This window comes from Mus musculus, chromosome 10 (genome assembly GCF_000001635.26).
Source record: "Mus musculus strain C57BL/6J chromosome 10, GRCm38.p6 C57BL/6J".
Taxonomy (NCBI): domain Eukaryota; kingdom Metazoa; phylum Chordata; class Mammalia; order Rodentia; family Muridae; genus Mus; species Mus musculus.
The window spans coordinates 26,965,539-26,979,491 of record NC_000076.6 but is presented as its reverse complement, the minus strand read 5'-3'; the positions used below and the strand labels follow the sequence as shown (position 1 = coordinate 26,979,491).

Here is a 13,953-nt window from a genome sequence, read left to right as displayed (position 1 = left end):
AGTCCCATAACACCCAGAAGAAGCTTCACTCCCATGAGCTCTAATATGTTCCAGGAACACAGGATCCCAGGATCTTAGGATCCCAAGAACTTGGTCACACCAGGATCACAGGGTCCCAGAGGCAGTTTGACTCCCAGAAGCTATGACACACCCAGGATCTCAGGATCTCAGAATCACAGAGACAGCCGAACTCTGAAGAGTTCTGACACAACCAGATTCACAGGAAGGACAGGTTTCAGTCAGATACAGTGAAGGCAGGTAGCACTAGAGATAATCAGATGGTGGGGGGTAAGTGTAAGAACATAAGCAACAGAAACCAAAATTACTTGGCATCATCAGAACCCAATACTCCCACCATAGGAAATCCTGGATACACCATCACACTGGAAAAGCAAGATTCAGATCTAAAATCACTTCCTGTAAGGATGATAGAGGATGTTTAGAAGGATTTGAAGAAATACAGGAGAACACAGGTAAACAGCTAGAAGCCCTGAAAGAGAAAACACAAAAATCCCTTAAAGAATTGCAGGGAAATACAATCAAACAGGCAAAAGAAATGAACAAAACAATCCAAGATCTAAATATGGAAATAGAAACAATAAAGAAATCACAAAGGGAGACAACCCTGAAGTTAGAAAACCTAGGAAAGAGATCAGGAGTCATAGATGCAAGCATCACTAGCAGAATACAAGAGATAAAAGAAAGAATCTCAGGTGCAGAAGATACCATAGAAAACATTGACATAACAGTCAAAGAAAACATAAAAAGCAAAAAGCTCCTAACCCAAAACATCCAGGAAATCCAGGACACAATGAGAAGACCAAACCTAAGGATAATAGGTATAGACGAGGGTAAAGATTCCCAACTTAAAGGGCCAGTAAATATCTTCAACAAAATTATAGAAGAAAACTTCCCTAACCTAGAAAAGAGATGCCCATGTCCATACAACAAGCCTATGGAACTCCAAATATACTGGACCAGAAAAGAAATTCCTCCTGTCACATAATAATCAGAACACCAAAATTTACTAAACAAAGAATATTAAAAGCAGTAAGGGGAAAAGGTCAAGTAACATATAAAGTCAGACCTATCAGAATTACATCAGATTTCTCAACAGACACCACGAAAGCTAGAAGATCTTGGGCAGATGTCATACAGACCCTAAGAGAACACAAATGCCAGCCCATCATATAGCCAGAAGATGTTCCAACTTCTAATAAGAACACATGCACTACTATGTTCATAGCACCCTTATTTATAATAGCCAGAAGCTGGAAAGAACCCAGATGTCCCCTCAACAGAGGAATGGATACAGAAAATGTGGTACATTTGCACAATGGAGTACTACTCAGCTATTAAAAACAATGAATTTATGAAATTCTTAGGCAAATGGATGGACCTGGAGGATATCATCCTGAGTGAGGTAACCACAAAAGAACACACATGATTTGCACTCACTGATAAGTAGATATTAGCCCAGAAACTTAGAATACCCAAGATACAATTTGCTAAACACATGAAACTCAAGAAGAAGGAAGACCAAATGTGGATACTTAGTTCTTTCTTAGAATGGGGAACAAAATACCCATGGAAGGAGTTACAGAGACAAAGTTTGGAACTGAGACAGAAGGAAGGACCATCCAGAGACAACCCCACCTGGGCATCCATCCCATAAACGTCCACCAAACCCAGACACTATTGCATATGTCAACAGAACCCTGATATAGCTATTTCTTCTGAGGCTATGCCAGTGCCTGACAAATGCAGAACACAGGGGCCCCAATGAAGGAGCTAGAGAAAGTACCCAAGGAGCTGAAGGGGTCTGCAACCCTATAGGAGGAGCAACAATATGAACTAACCAGCACCCCCAGAGCTGTGTCTCTAGCTGCATATGTAGCAGAGGATGGCCTAGTCCACCATCAATGGGAGGAGACGCCCTTGGTCTTGTGAAGATTATATGCCCCAGTGTAGGGGAATGTCAGGGACAGGAATCGGAAGTGGGTGGGTTGGGGAGCAGGGTGGGGGGGAGAGTATAGGGGACTTTCGGAGAAGAAACTAGGAAAGGTGATAGCATTTGAAGTGTAAATGAAGAAAATATCTAATAAATAAAAAAGAAAACAAATGCCAGCCCAGATTACTATACCCCCAAAATTTCTCAATTACCATAGACAGAGAAACCAAGATATTCCATGACAAAACCAAATTTATCCAATATCTTTCCTAAATCATGCCCTATAAAGGATAATAGATGGAAAACACCAAGACAAGAAGGGAAACTCTACACCCTAGAAAAAGCAAGAAAGTAGTCTTTCAACAAACCCAAAAGAAGATAGACACATAAACACAATTCCACCTCTAACAACAAACATAACAGGAAGTAACAATCACATTTCCTTAATATCAATGGACTCAATTCCCCAATAAAAAGACCTATACTAACAGGCTGGATATGTAACAGGACCCAGCATTTTGCTGCATACAGGAGTGCACCTCAGTGACAAAGACAGACACTACCTTAGAGTAAAATGTTGGAAAACAATTTTCCAAGCAAATGGTCCCAAGAAACAAGCTGGAGTAGCCATTCTAATATCAAATAAAATCAACTTTCAACCAAAAGTTAACAAAAAAGATAAGGAAGGACACTTCATACTGGTCAAAGGAAAAAATCTACCAAGATGAACTCTCAATTCTGAACATCTATGCTCCAAATGCAAGGGCACCCACATTCATAGAAGAAACTTTACTAAAGCTCGAAGCACACATTGCACACCACACAGTAATAGTGGGGAGACTTCAACACCCCACTCTCAGCAATGGACAGAACATGGAAACGGAAACTAATCAGAGACAGAGACACAGTGAAACTAACAGAAGTTATGAACCAAATGGTTCTAACAGATCTCTATAGAGCATTTCATCCTAATAACCCACCTTGAACATTGAACTTCAAGATTGTAAAACAAAACTTCTAAGATTGAATGATTTATTTAGGTGAGTGAGTCAGTTTTGACCTGGTAACCTTTAAAATTGTATGGGGATGTTTATTATTACAGTCATGCTACTGAGGCATGCGCTGATCTCTTCTATCTGAGATGTGTGCTTAAGTCCTTGCAGGCTTTTACTTTGATTGCTCCCAGGGCAAGCACTCCTGTGTGCACAGTTCAATCCTGTCTTTTATATTTGGGAGCACCTAGTTTCAGCACATGTTTCCTCTGTAAAAAAAAAATTGGTTTATCTTATTTTTTTAGTTATGGTATCTTGAGACTCACTTTAGAAAAAAAGCAATTCTATTATTTTGGTCCAAATTTGAAGCAAGCTTTATTAAATAAAAATTCTGATCAAGAAAAAAAGATGACATCATAAGACCACCATGATAACTTTTGCTCATGCCTAGAAATCTACCACATAGCAAAGATGTGCAATTTGCTTTCTTCTTTGCAATAAGCTAGAACTCAGACTAACTGCTGAAATTTACAAGACTATGAATCAGTCAGGAATAAACTTGAAAATAAACTTGTCTGAAATGGAGCTCACTGGCTCTTCTACCTTCATTTCTGTCTTCTACCTTCATTTCTGTCTTCTTACTCAGAAACCATAAGCTTATCTCTCAGTATAGGTCAAAACACATTTTTACATTAACCAAATAGTAGGCTATAATGATTTGAAGTATTCTACCCAATCCTAGTGTTTGTTTTTCAAACAATAAAAAAATCATCTTTAAAATTTTTATCACTATTCTTTATTTTCCATCAAATACAAGACATTTTGACACTTGCAAAAAAAAAAAAAAGAAAGTCCCTTTCCCTCAAGTTCTTCTCAGAATAATAAATAAATGTGGAAGCCAAGGGGCAGGATTGGCACTTCTATCATAGGCAAGTACAACTGAAGTCAATTCTAGATAAGTGCCCAGGAAGGGAAGGTTCCAGATGGCCTCAGAGATTAATGCAGTGCCCCCCCACACCTGATTCCAGCCAGACATCAAACAAACATTGTATGTAGATTTTTGCCTGCACTGATTAAGCAATTATCCTTAGTCCTCTCCCACCTATGCACCCAAGTCTACGACTGAGTCGAATGGCTGAGACTGAACACTCAAGTCGCTTGCTGCCTCCATATGTCACTGGGTGAGACGAAAGGGTAGCCTGAAGTGTGACAATAAGCTACAAGTTCCATGTTAGTACAATTTTCCAAGGTGGTCCCAGAAAAGTAGCTGTGAGGGCAGAATTCGGTTTATCAGTCTTTGGCTAGATTTCTATCATCAGAAGATTATACTGAAGGGTTAGACCCATGGCTTTGCCTGAACAGAGCTTATCAAGATTTTAAGATCAAAATAAATCTTATGAACAGCAGAAGTTTCTCCAGTATACTTAGTTGCCCACCTCAAACATTAACTTTTATCCCATAATAAGTTACATTTTTTTTCTAGTCAGCCCTTCTCCATGATTTCCCTGCCTCCTGTCACTGCGGCAGTCGTAGACAAAGCTTTTCATTTCATTTCCAAATACTCATTCCTACAGGGTTGTTAGCCTTCCTTTTTAACTTTTTAAAAATATTGTGAGGGTGTTTTATGGAAGTTGCCATGGTAATTGTCACCAAGAATGGAAAATAAAGAAGAGAGCAGGCAGATCTCAGCCCAAGTCACCAGAAAAACCCTTACAGCTTCAATTAACAGTTGTAAAAATCCTAAGTATGGTCTCCTTCAATTTAGCTTATTGTCTCTAGCTACAAAACTCTTCTAGATTTCCTACTTTACAAAAGACAATTTTAACAAATTGAAATCTTCTGGTTTTATAGCAAATTTACTGGTTTTGTGTATAAAATTGATAAATATTATTAACACAAATGCAAAACTGTGATGGGCACTGCTAATATCACACTCCTAGTAAAGCTCTCTTATCTTGGTCTGATTATTTTTTTCCTGTTTAGTCAGTAGAGATATTCACATGTACCAAAATAAAGTTTTGCCTCAGTGAAATTAGGGCAGATATGAGGCCCCAAAGGAACCTGGAGATAACGGCTGCTTGGCCTGAATGCTGAACTCAAGTGTCATATTTTACTCTGGATAATAGTACACTGCTCATCATTTGAACCAATTACTGAAGTGGGTGTGATCTCTGTGCCCATCACTGATAGGAGGGTCTTAGGAGTGGGTGTGTTCTCATAAAATTCATGTGCAATCCTAACCTCCAGCTCTGAATATGGTTAATATTTGAGATGGAACCTACAACAAGTTAATTAAAACAATGTTAAGACATAAAATTAATCCAATTAAAAGAAGAGACCAGAGAAAAGGCAGTCACTTACAAAGTAAAGACTTGAGTAGAAACCCCCACCCCTACCCCGTGCTCTGACACCTTGAACTTGGACATTCAGTATACATAAATGTGAGAAAATAACTTTATGTTGATTATACTATGCAGTCTGTCATGTTTTGTTGCACTGCTGTAAGCAATCTGTCTTAGGGTTTTATTGCTGTGAAGAGACACTGTGGCCACAGCAATTCATAAAGGAAAACATTTATTTGGGACTTGCTTGCAGGTTCAGAGGTTTAGTCCATTATCACCATGGTGGGAAATATGGCAACATGAATCATGCTGGAGAAGGAGCTGAGGTTCTCCATCTTGATCTACAGGCAACAGAAGGGAACTGTGAAGCATGGCTTGAATATAGGAGAACTTAAAGTCTGCCTCCAAAGTGGCATACTTCCTCCGCAAGGCCACACCTACTCCAACATGGCCACACCTCCTAACGTGCCACTCCCTGTTAGCCAAGTATTCACACACACACACACACACACACACACACACACACATGAATCTACTGGGGTCATTCCTATTCAAACCACCACACAAACTAACACAAAGAACTCCTTCATTGATGTATAAATAATATGCTTTTAACTTAAGACTCAAGCATCAATGCATTTCAGTTTCCTGAATGACAGGTGTGTTAGAGAAATCATCTTGAATTTTACGATTGCCCTTTGTGTTATAATTAGAAAAGTTTAATAATTTTTAAAAGTAAAAGTGTTGGTTCTTTACCTGAACAATTAAAATAGATCCATATGTGTGGATCTATATCCAGGGTGAAAATAGATCACCCTGCACAAAACTTAAGTCAAACTGGGTCAAAAACTTTAAAGCTAGAAACACCAAAACAGATATGAGAAAATAAATCAGCATGTAGGCATAGGCAAGAAAACTCTGAATAGGCCTTTAGAACAAATAAATAGCCACAAGAATTGACAAATAGGATTACATGAAATTGAAAAGCTCTACACAGAAAAAAATAAAATAAAAATAGACACACTACAAAATGGAAGGAAACCTTTTCCATCTATGCTTCAGATAAAAGGTTCATATTTAGACTATATAAAGAACTATGAAAATTAAACACTAAAACAATACAAAATGCCCAATTAATAAGTAACCTAATTAACTGAACAGAAAGTTTTCAAAAGAAGAAAAGGCCAGAAAATATTTTGAAAAATATTCAATATCTTTAGCTATCAGAGAAATGTAAATTAAAACTACTTTGAAATTTCATCTCATCCCAGTCAGAATGACTATCATCAAGAAAATGAATGAGCCTTTCTCATACAATTCCAATGCCTTAGTCGTCTCCTATCCGCAGTCCTGTAACAGTGTGCTTGCTGTGGCCTCCCCTTTCTCTCTGAAGCCATTCCCAGCAGATCACTCAGATCTTCTCCTGTACTCTTCCTCTACCACTCCATTCCATCATCTCAGTGCCAACTGAAACCCCACTGGCCATGCTGGCCAGGGAATCAGGTAGGAGGTCTTCACTCTCCCTCCTGTCCTCCAACTCCAATTCTCCAGTTTTTTCCCAGCTCTGTAGCAGGCCACCTGGTGTAGCCTCTATTTCCTCTCAGCTGCTGTTCCCAGGGGACTACAAAGATCCTGGTGACATAACCTGTTTTCCTTCCTCCTGTGCACCCTCTGAGAAACCATCTTCTAACTCATACCCATTACTAAGTGTCAACTCCCAATACCTAAAAACGTGTTCTGCCTGGGACCTCCAATGACCACAACTGGAAGGATGTCAGAAGCATTCCCTACCAGGAAACACACTCTCCTAGGAACCAGAGAGGGCAATAGAAACCAGGAATGGAACACCCATAGAAGAAATGAAGACCAGATATCACCACCTAGAATTAAAATCAACCAAACAGAAGATCCATAGATGCTAACATAACTACACAATAACAGCCAGGACAATATGTCTCCACTAGATCCAGGCAAGCTACTACAGTAGACCCTAAGAAATGTGATATAGCTGAAGCACAAGAGAAAGACTTCAAAATAGCTATTATGAATATGCTCAAGGACCTTAAAGAGAACATGAATAACTCCATTAATGAAAACACAGTGAAATGAAATGAAGAGAACAATTTAAAGCATGAAAATAGAAGTATGATCACTAAAGATAACACAAACTGAAGGAAAATCAAAATGAAAATCATAGCAATTCAAATAAACACAAAGACAAGCCTCAGCTGTAGAATATGAAAATGAAAGAAAGAATCAGAATGTTAGAGACAAAATAGAAAAAAGAAATAGACAAAACAAAAAACAAACAAACAAACAAACAAACAAACCACTACAAAGCATCCAGGAAATCTGGGACAATATAAAAAGAACAAATCTAATAAAAATGAGACTAGCAGAAAAAGAATTAGAAGAAAAAAGAAACAGACAAAAACACAAGAAGCATACAGAACAAGAAATAGACTGGACCAGAAAATAAATTTCCCACAGAACATAATAGTCAAAACATTAAATATACACTGCAAAAAAAAAAAATGATATTAAGCCGGGCATGGTGGTGCACGCCTTTAATCCCAGTACTTGGGAGGCAGAGGCAGGCAGATTTGTGAGTTTGAGGCCAGCCTGGTCTACAGAGTGAGTTCCAGGACAGCCAGGGCAACACAGAGAAACCCTGTCTCGAAAAAAACAAACAAACAAACAAAAAAAACCAAACAAACAAAAAAATGTTAACAGCTGCAAGGGAAAAAGACAAAATAACATAAAAAGGTAGACCTTGGATAACATGTGATTTCTCAGTGTAGACTGTAAAAGCCAGGAGGGCCTGAATGATTGTTCTACAAATTAAGACACCACAGAGGTTAGCCTAAACTACTATATCCAGCAATCCTTTCAATCACGGCAGATGGAAAAAATAAGATAATCTATTATTAAAAACAAGTTAAAGCAGTATCTTTCTATAATTCTAGCCCCAAAGAAGAAACTAGAGGGAAAACATCAACTTGAAGTGGTTAACGATGAAGACATAAGAAATAAATATTCCCAGAAGAACAAATCAATAGAGGGGAGAAACAACCCACACCCCAACAATAAAATAACAAATCAGCAAACACTGCTCATTTGGAATGCTCAACACCAATCATCTCAATTCCACCATGAAGACACAGACTAACAGAATGCATGCATAAAAAAGGATCCATCCTTCTACTGACTCAAAGAAACACATTTTAACATTAAGAATAAACATTGTTTCAAGGTAAAAGGATGGAAAAAGATATTCCAAGCAAATGGACCTAAGAAACAAGCTCTTGTAGCCATTGTAGTATCTACAAAAATACACTTCAAACCAAAATTAATCAGAAGAGATGGAGGAAGACACTACATACTCATCAATGGAAAAATCTTCCAAGAGGGCATTACAATTCTTAACAACTATGCACCAAACATAAGGGCACCCAAGTTTGTAAAAGAAACACTGCTATAGCTTACATCATATACTGACCCTCACACAGTGATGGTGGGAGACTTCAATAGCAAATATACCATTCTCACCAACAAATAGGTCATCAAGACAAAGACCAAATATAGACGTGTTAGAGCTAAATGATGTCACAAATCAAATGGGCCAAACAGATATTTACAGAACATTTTACCCAAATACAAAAGAATATACCTTCTTAGCGACTCATGGAATATTCCTCAAAATTAATTATATACTTTGACACAAAGCAAGTCTCAACAGACACAAGAAAATTGATGTCAGAATGATTACATCCTACGTAAACATCATTGGATTAAAACCAGTTATCAATAACAACAGAAACAACAGAAAGTTTACAAACTCAGGGAATTTCAACAACTCACTACTGAATAAAAATGGGTCAAGAAAAAAAATTGAAGAAATTAAAAGACTTTCTAGAATTGAATGAAAATGAATACATGGTATAGTTAAACTTATGAGCACAATGAAGATGGTTCTAAGAGGCAAGTTAATAGTTCTAAGTGTCTACATTTAAAAAAATTAAAGAGATCTAGCATTAGTAATTCAATTCCACACCTGAAATCTCTAAAAAAAAAGTACTAATTACACACAAAAGGAGTAAACTGAGAAATTAATAAACTATAAAAAATAAACAATAAAAATATCAAAGAAACAAAGAGTTGCTTCTTTGAGAAAATCAATAAGATTGACAAACCTTTAGCCAAATAACAAGAAAGGTGGAAGGAGAACAATAGATGGAGAGAGCAAGAGACAGAGAGAGAGAGAATGAAAATGAATCTGAATTCACAAATATAGAGACAAAATCGGGGGAATAACAACAGATATCAAGGAAATTCAGATAATCATAAGGATATAATTTAAAATCGTATACTGCACCTAATTGAAAAATCTAAAGGAAATTCATAATTTTCTCAATATATATCATCTACCAAAGTCAAAAACAAGATCAGATGTGCAATTTAAATAGACCTATAACCCCTAGTAAATAGTAAAACTAATTAAAAGTCTACCAACCAAAACCAAGACCAAAACAAACAAACAAACAAACAAAAGCAAACACCCAGGGCCAGATAGTTTTAGTGCAAAATTCTACCACATATTAATGCCAATACTCCTCAAATTATTCCACAACATAGAAACAGAAACATTGCTCAATATTTTTGAGACCTAAACCACATAAAGAACCCACATACCCAAAAAAAAAGCGAGAATTTTACCAACATAGATGTAAAATTCTCAATAAAACACTTGCAAAACAAATCCAGGAACACAACAAAAAGACCATTCACCATCATAAAGGGGCTTCACCCTAGAAATGCAGGGATGTCCAACCTAGGTAAATTAGTGAATGAAATCTATCATGAAAGCAGACTGAAAGCCAAAAAGCACATGATCCTGTCATTAGATGAAGAAAAGGTATTTGACAAAATCTAACACCCCTTAATATGAAAGTCCTGGAGAGACTAAAGATTCAAGGAATATACCTCACAGTAATAGTGATTTACTATCTTTATATAAAATATCTGTCATGCTCATGGATCAGGAGGATTAATGTAGTGAAAATGTCCATCTTACCAAAAGCAATCTACAAATTCAATACGATCCCCATCAAAATTCAAATACAATTCTTCTTCACAGAACTGGAAAGGAAAATTTTCAGCTTCATATGGAAACACACACACACACACATATACACACAAAGACATGGACACACAAATGAATCATCTAAGACGTATCAGTTTTTATCACCCTTGAACTAAAATTGTACTTTAGAGCTAGAGTACTAAGAATAATATAGTATTGGCATGAAAACAGACATATTGGTCAATGAAAAAGGACTGAAACCTATAAATAAGTCCTCACCCCCGTGGACAAGTGATTCTTTTATAAAGAAAAACCCACGGGGTGGGAGGACAACTAAAGACCTTTTGACAAACGATACTGTTCAAACTAGATCACTGCATGTAGAAGAATGAAGATAGACACATACTTAGTCACACTGCACAAAACTCAACTTCTAATGAATCAAAGACCTCAGCATAGGCCAGACAGAAAAGAAATGAATGAATGAATCCAACAGAAAAGAAAGTGTGGTGAATAGCCTTCAACTCATTAACACAAGAAAAGATTTTTTTAATTATTATTATTAAATATTTTCTTTATTTACATTTCATTTTTTTCCCTTTCCTCATTTCCCCCTCTGAAAACCCCCTATCCCAACCTCCCTCTTCCTGCTCACTAACCCACCCACTTCCGCTTCCCTGTCCTGGCATTCTCCTACACTGGGGCAACAAGCCTTCACAAGTCCAAGGGCCTCTCCTCTCATTGATGTCCCACAAGGCCATCCTCTGCTACATATGTGGCTAGAGCCTTGAGTCCCTCCATGTGTACTCTATTGAGGATGCCAATAAGTGCTTGCTGATAGGAGCCTGATAGAGCTGTCTCTTGAGAGACTCTGCCAGTGCCTGACAAATACAGAAGTGGAGGCTCACAGCCAACTATTGGACTGAGCACAGGGTCCCCAATGGACGAACTAGAGAAAGGACCCAAGGAGCTGAAGGGGTTTGCAGTCCCATAGGAGGAACAACAATATGAACCAACCAGTTCCCCCAGAGCTCCCAGGTACTAAACCACCAACTAAAGAAAAGACTTTCTTAACAGAGCACCATTTACATAGGTACTAGAAACAACAGTTAGTAAACAGGACCTCAGGAAATTTAAAAGCTTCAGTGTGGCAAAGACACCATCATTAAAGTGACAGGTTACAGACTGGGAAAAGGGACTTTAACAACTACACATCCAATAGAATATCCATTTATAAACAATGCAAAAAACCCTGGATGTTAAGAAAATACATAACCCAGTTTAAAATGGAGTTAAACAGATCTAAGCAGAATATTAAAGAATTGAAATCTCAAAAAGCTGAGAAAAACTAAATGTTCAACACTCTTAGTCATCAGGGAAATGCAATCAAAATTACTTTGAGATATCATCTTACACCTGTCAGAATAGCCAAGCTCAGTAAAACAAATGGCAGCTCCTATTGGGGAAGATATGGAATGAGGAGACCACTCATTCATTGCTGATGGGATTGAAGACTTGTACAGCCACTTTGGAAACCATTGTGACAGTTCCAAAAGAAGATAGGAATAAATTTACCTCAAGATCCAGCTATATTACTCCTGGATATGTACTCAAAAGTTGTTTCATCATTACAATCTTTCCCAAATAGTTCCACTAGCTGGGGACCAAACATTCAAACATATAAGCCTAAAGAGTCCAGTCTCATGCAAACTACTACACTCTACTCCCTGGCCCCTGCAGGCTTGTACCCATACCATAATGCAAAATCCATTCAGTTCAACTTCAAAAGTTCCCATACTCTTTCGCAGTCTCAACAGTGTTTAAAGGTCCAAAGTCTCTTCTGAGCCTCAAGGTAGTTTCTTAATTGAAATCCCTTGTGAAATGAAACCCAAGAATCAGATCACATACATTCGACATATGAGGCACAGAATATACACTACCATTGAAAAGAGAAGCAAGAGAACAGTGAGGTAATATTGGGGAAAAACAAGGTGGAAACTTAGCTGGGAAAATTGCAAAGTCTACAACTCTATATCCAATGTCCAAGGTCTTAAATATTATCTGTATCTCCCACTCCTTCTAGCTTTGTTGACTGTAGTACACTTCTCTCTCCTGGCTTTGTTCAGCACCCTCTATAGCTCTCCTTGATAAGTACACATAGCTTTGTCACTCCCAATACCTGGAGTTCTCCAAAGTTTTCCAAGCTTCACATTCACAGCTTCACACAATGGCCTCTTTAGACCTCCATGCAGGGATTCCCTTGCCATATACCTGGCCTTGGCCAATTTCTTTAACCTCAGAAAAATATATGACAACCCCTTTCTTGTGTCCTCCTTGATGCTAAATCCAGAACCACTAAGCTAACAACTTCTGTTTCCTGGATCTGGAACCTGGTCCCTCCTTAAATTACAATTGCTTCATCTTTTGGTTGCTGATGGTTCCTAGGCTGCCTAAATTTCCCTTTAATTGATTTATTTTTCTCAAGTTGGAAGCTTAGCTGGGTGGGGTCTTGAACAAACTATACCATGCCCTTTTAGCATCAGATCTTTCTTTAAGCTTATCTCCTTAAGCACAAGACTTGGCTCCAACATATCCTAGTGTTCTTTTGTCTTTCTCGTCTCACTTGCACCTTTTCTTTCCTTTTCCATTTCTTTTCCTTTCTTTCTTTTCTTTTTCTTTCTTTCTTTTTTTTTTTTTTTGAAATTATTTTGAGAAATAGAAAACCTCATGGGAAGGAGGAAAGAAACAAAACCACAGAGCATCCAGGCAACGTTTTACCTCATGTGCTTGTCACCCCCTCACTGGTTCACTTGTCCCATAATGAGGAAGGACTCAGCAACCCACAATAACGTTATTAATAGGGATATGGATCCGTTTCGCAAAGAAGCCAATGAATCCCATGATAACAAATCCTATTGCTGTGGCCATGGCAATCTCCTGGAATTCTTTTCTGTCAGGTTTGGTGCATCTTTTAACCAGATGAATTGAGTCCTTTACAAACTGCCAACTTGGCTCTATAAACTGCATTACCTGGTCCATGTGTGTGGGATGGCGGTTTGAGAGTGTAGAGACACGTAGCTTAGGAGCTCACTTGCACCCTTTCGTTGTCAGTCTGCATAAGAGTGATCTCTAAGAACCACATGAATATATCTCCAGATATACTAGGCTGCCTTGGACAAATGACTTGCAGCATTTGCCTAGCAGGTGCAAGTAGGTAAACCAGATAATCAGAAGGTCACAACAGCCTGTATTTTACTGAATAACTTTGTTCTCACATTTCATCACAAAATTAAATGCATGTACATGGACATCTTACCAAGCTCTGAGACCTTTAAAAATTACTGTTCTCTTCATTAGTTAATGAGTTAAAAATCACTGGTCATCTTTACGTTCTATTTTGCTGACAGTCATAAAAGTTCATCTTTGCAAACCACACTTTAACAGAGAAGGGAAAGAAAATAACAGACTGAATTTGCTCAGGTTAATTCCAAAATAAACAACAGTTCACACAATTTACTTATATATGATTGAATTTTCTGGACCCCTCTATAACCTTTTGTTTCCATTGCTGAATTCCTTGTGAAG

At 37.8% G+C, this 13,953-nt stretch overlaps 1 protein-coding gene across 1 annotated transcript; it reads right to left on the bottom strand.

Annotated features, from left to right (window-relative positions):
* Positions 1 to 13,200: 13,200 nt before the first annotated feature.
* Positions 13,201 to 13,519, bottom strand: Gm30534 (predicted gene, 30534). Its single transcript, XM_006512956.2, has one exon. It carries the CDS (start codon positions 13,405 to 13,407, stop codon positions 13,201 to 13,203), a length of 207 nt encoding a protein of 68 aa, XP_006513019.1. The 5' UTR covers positions 13,408 to 13,519.
* Positions 13,520 to 13,953: the final 434 nt, after the last annotated feature.

Coding starts and splice junctions, on each gene's coding strand:
- Gm30534 (XM_006512956.2), bottom strand. CDS start 13,407: ATGGACCAGGTAATGCAGTTTATAGAGCCAAGTTGGCAGTTTGTAAAG.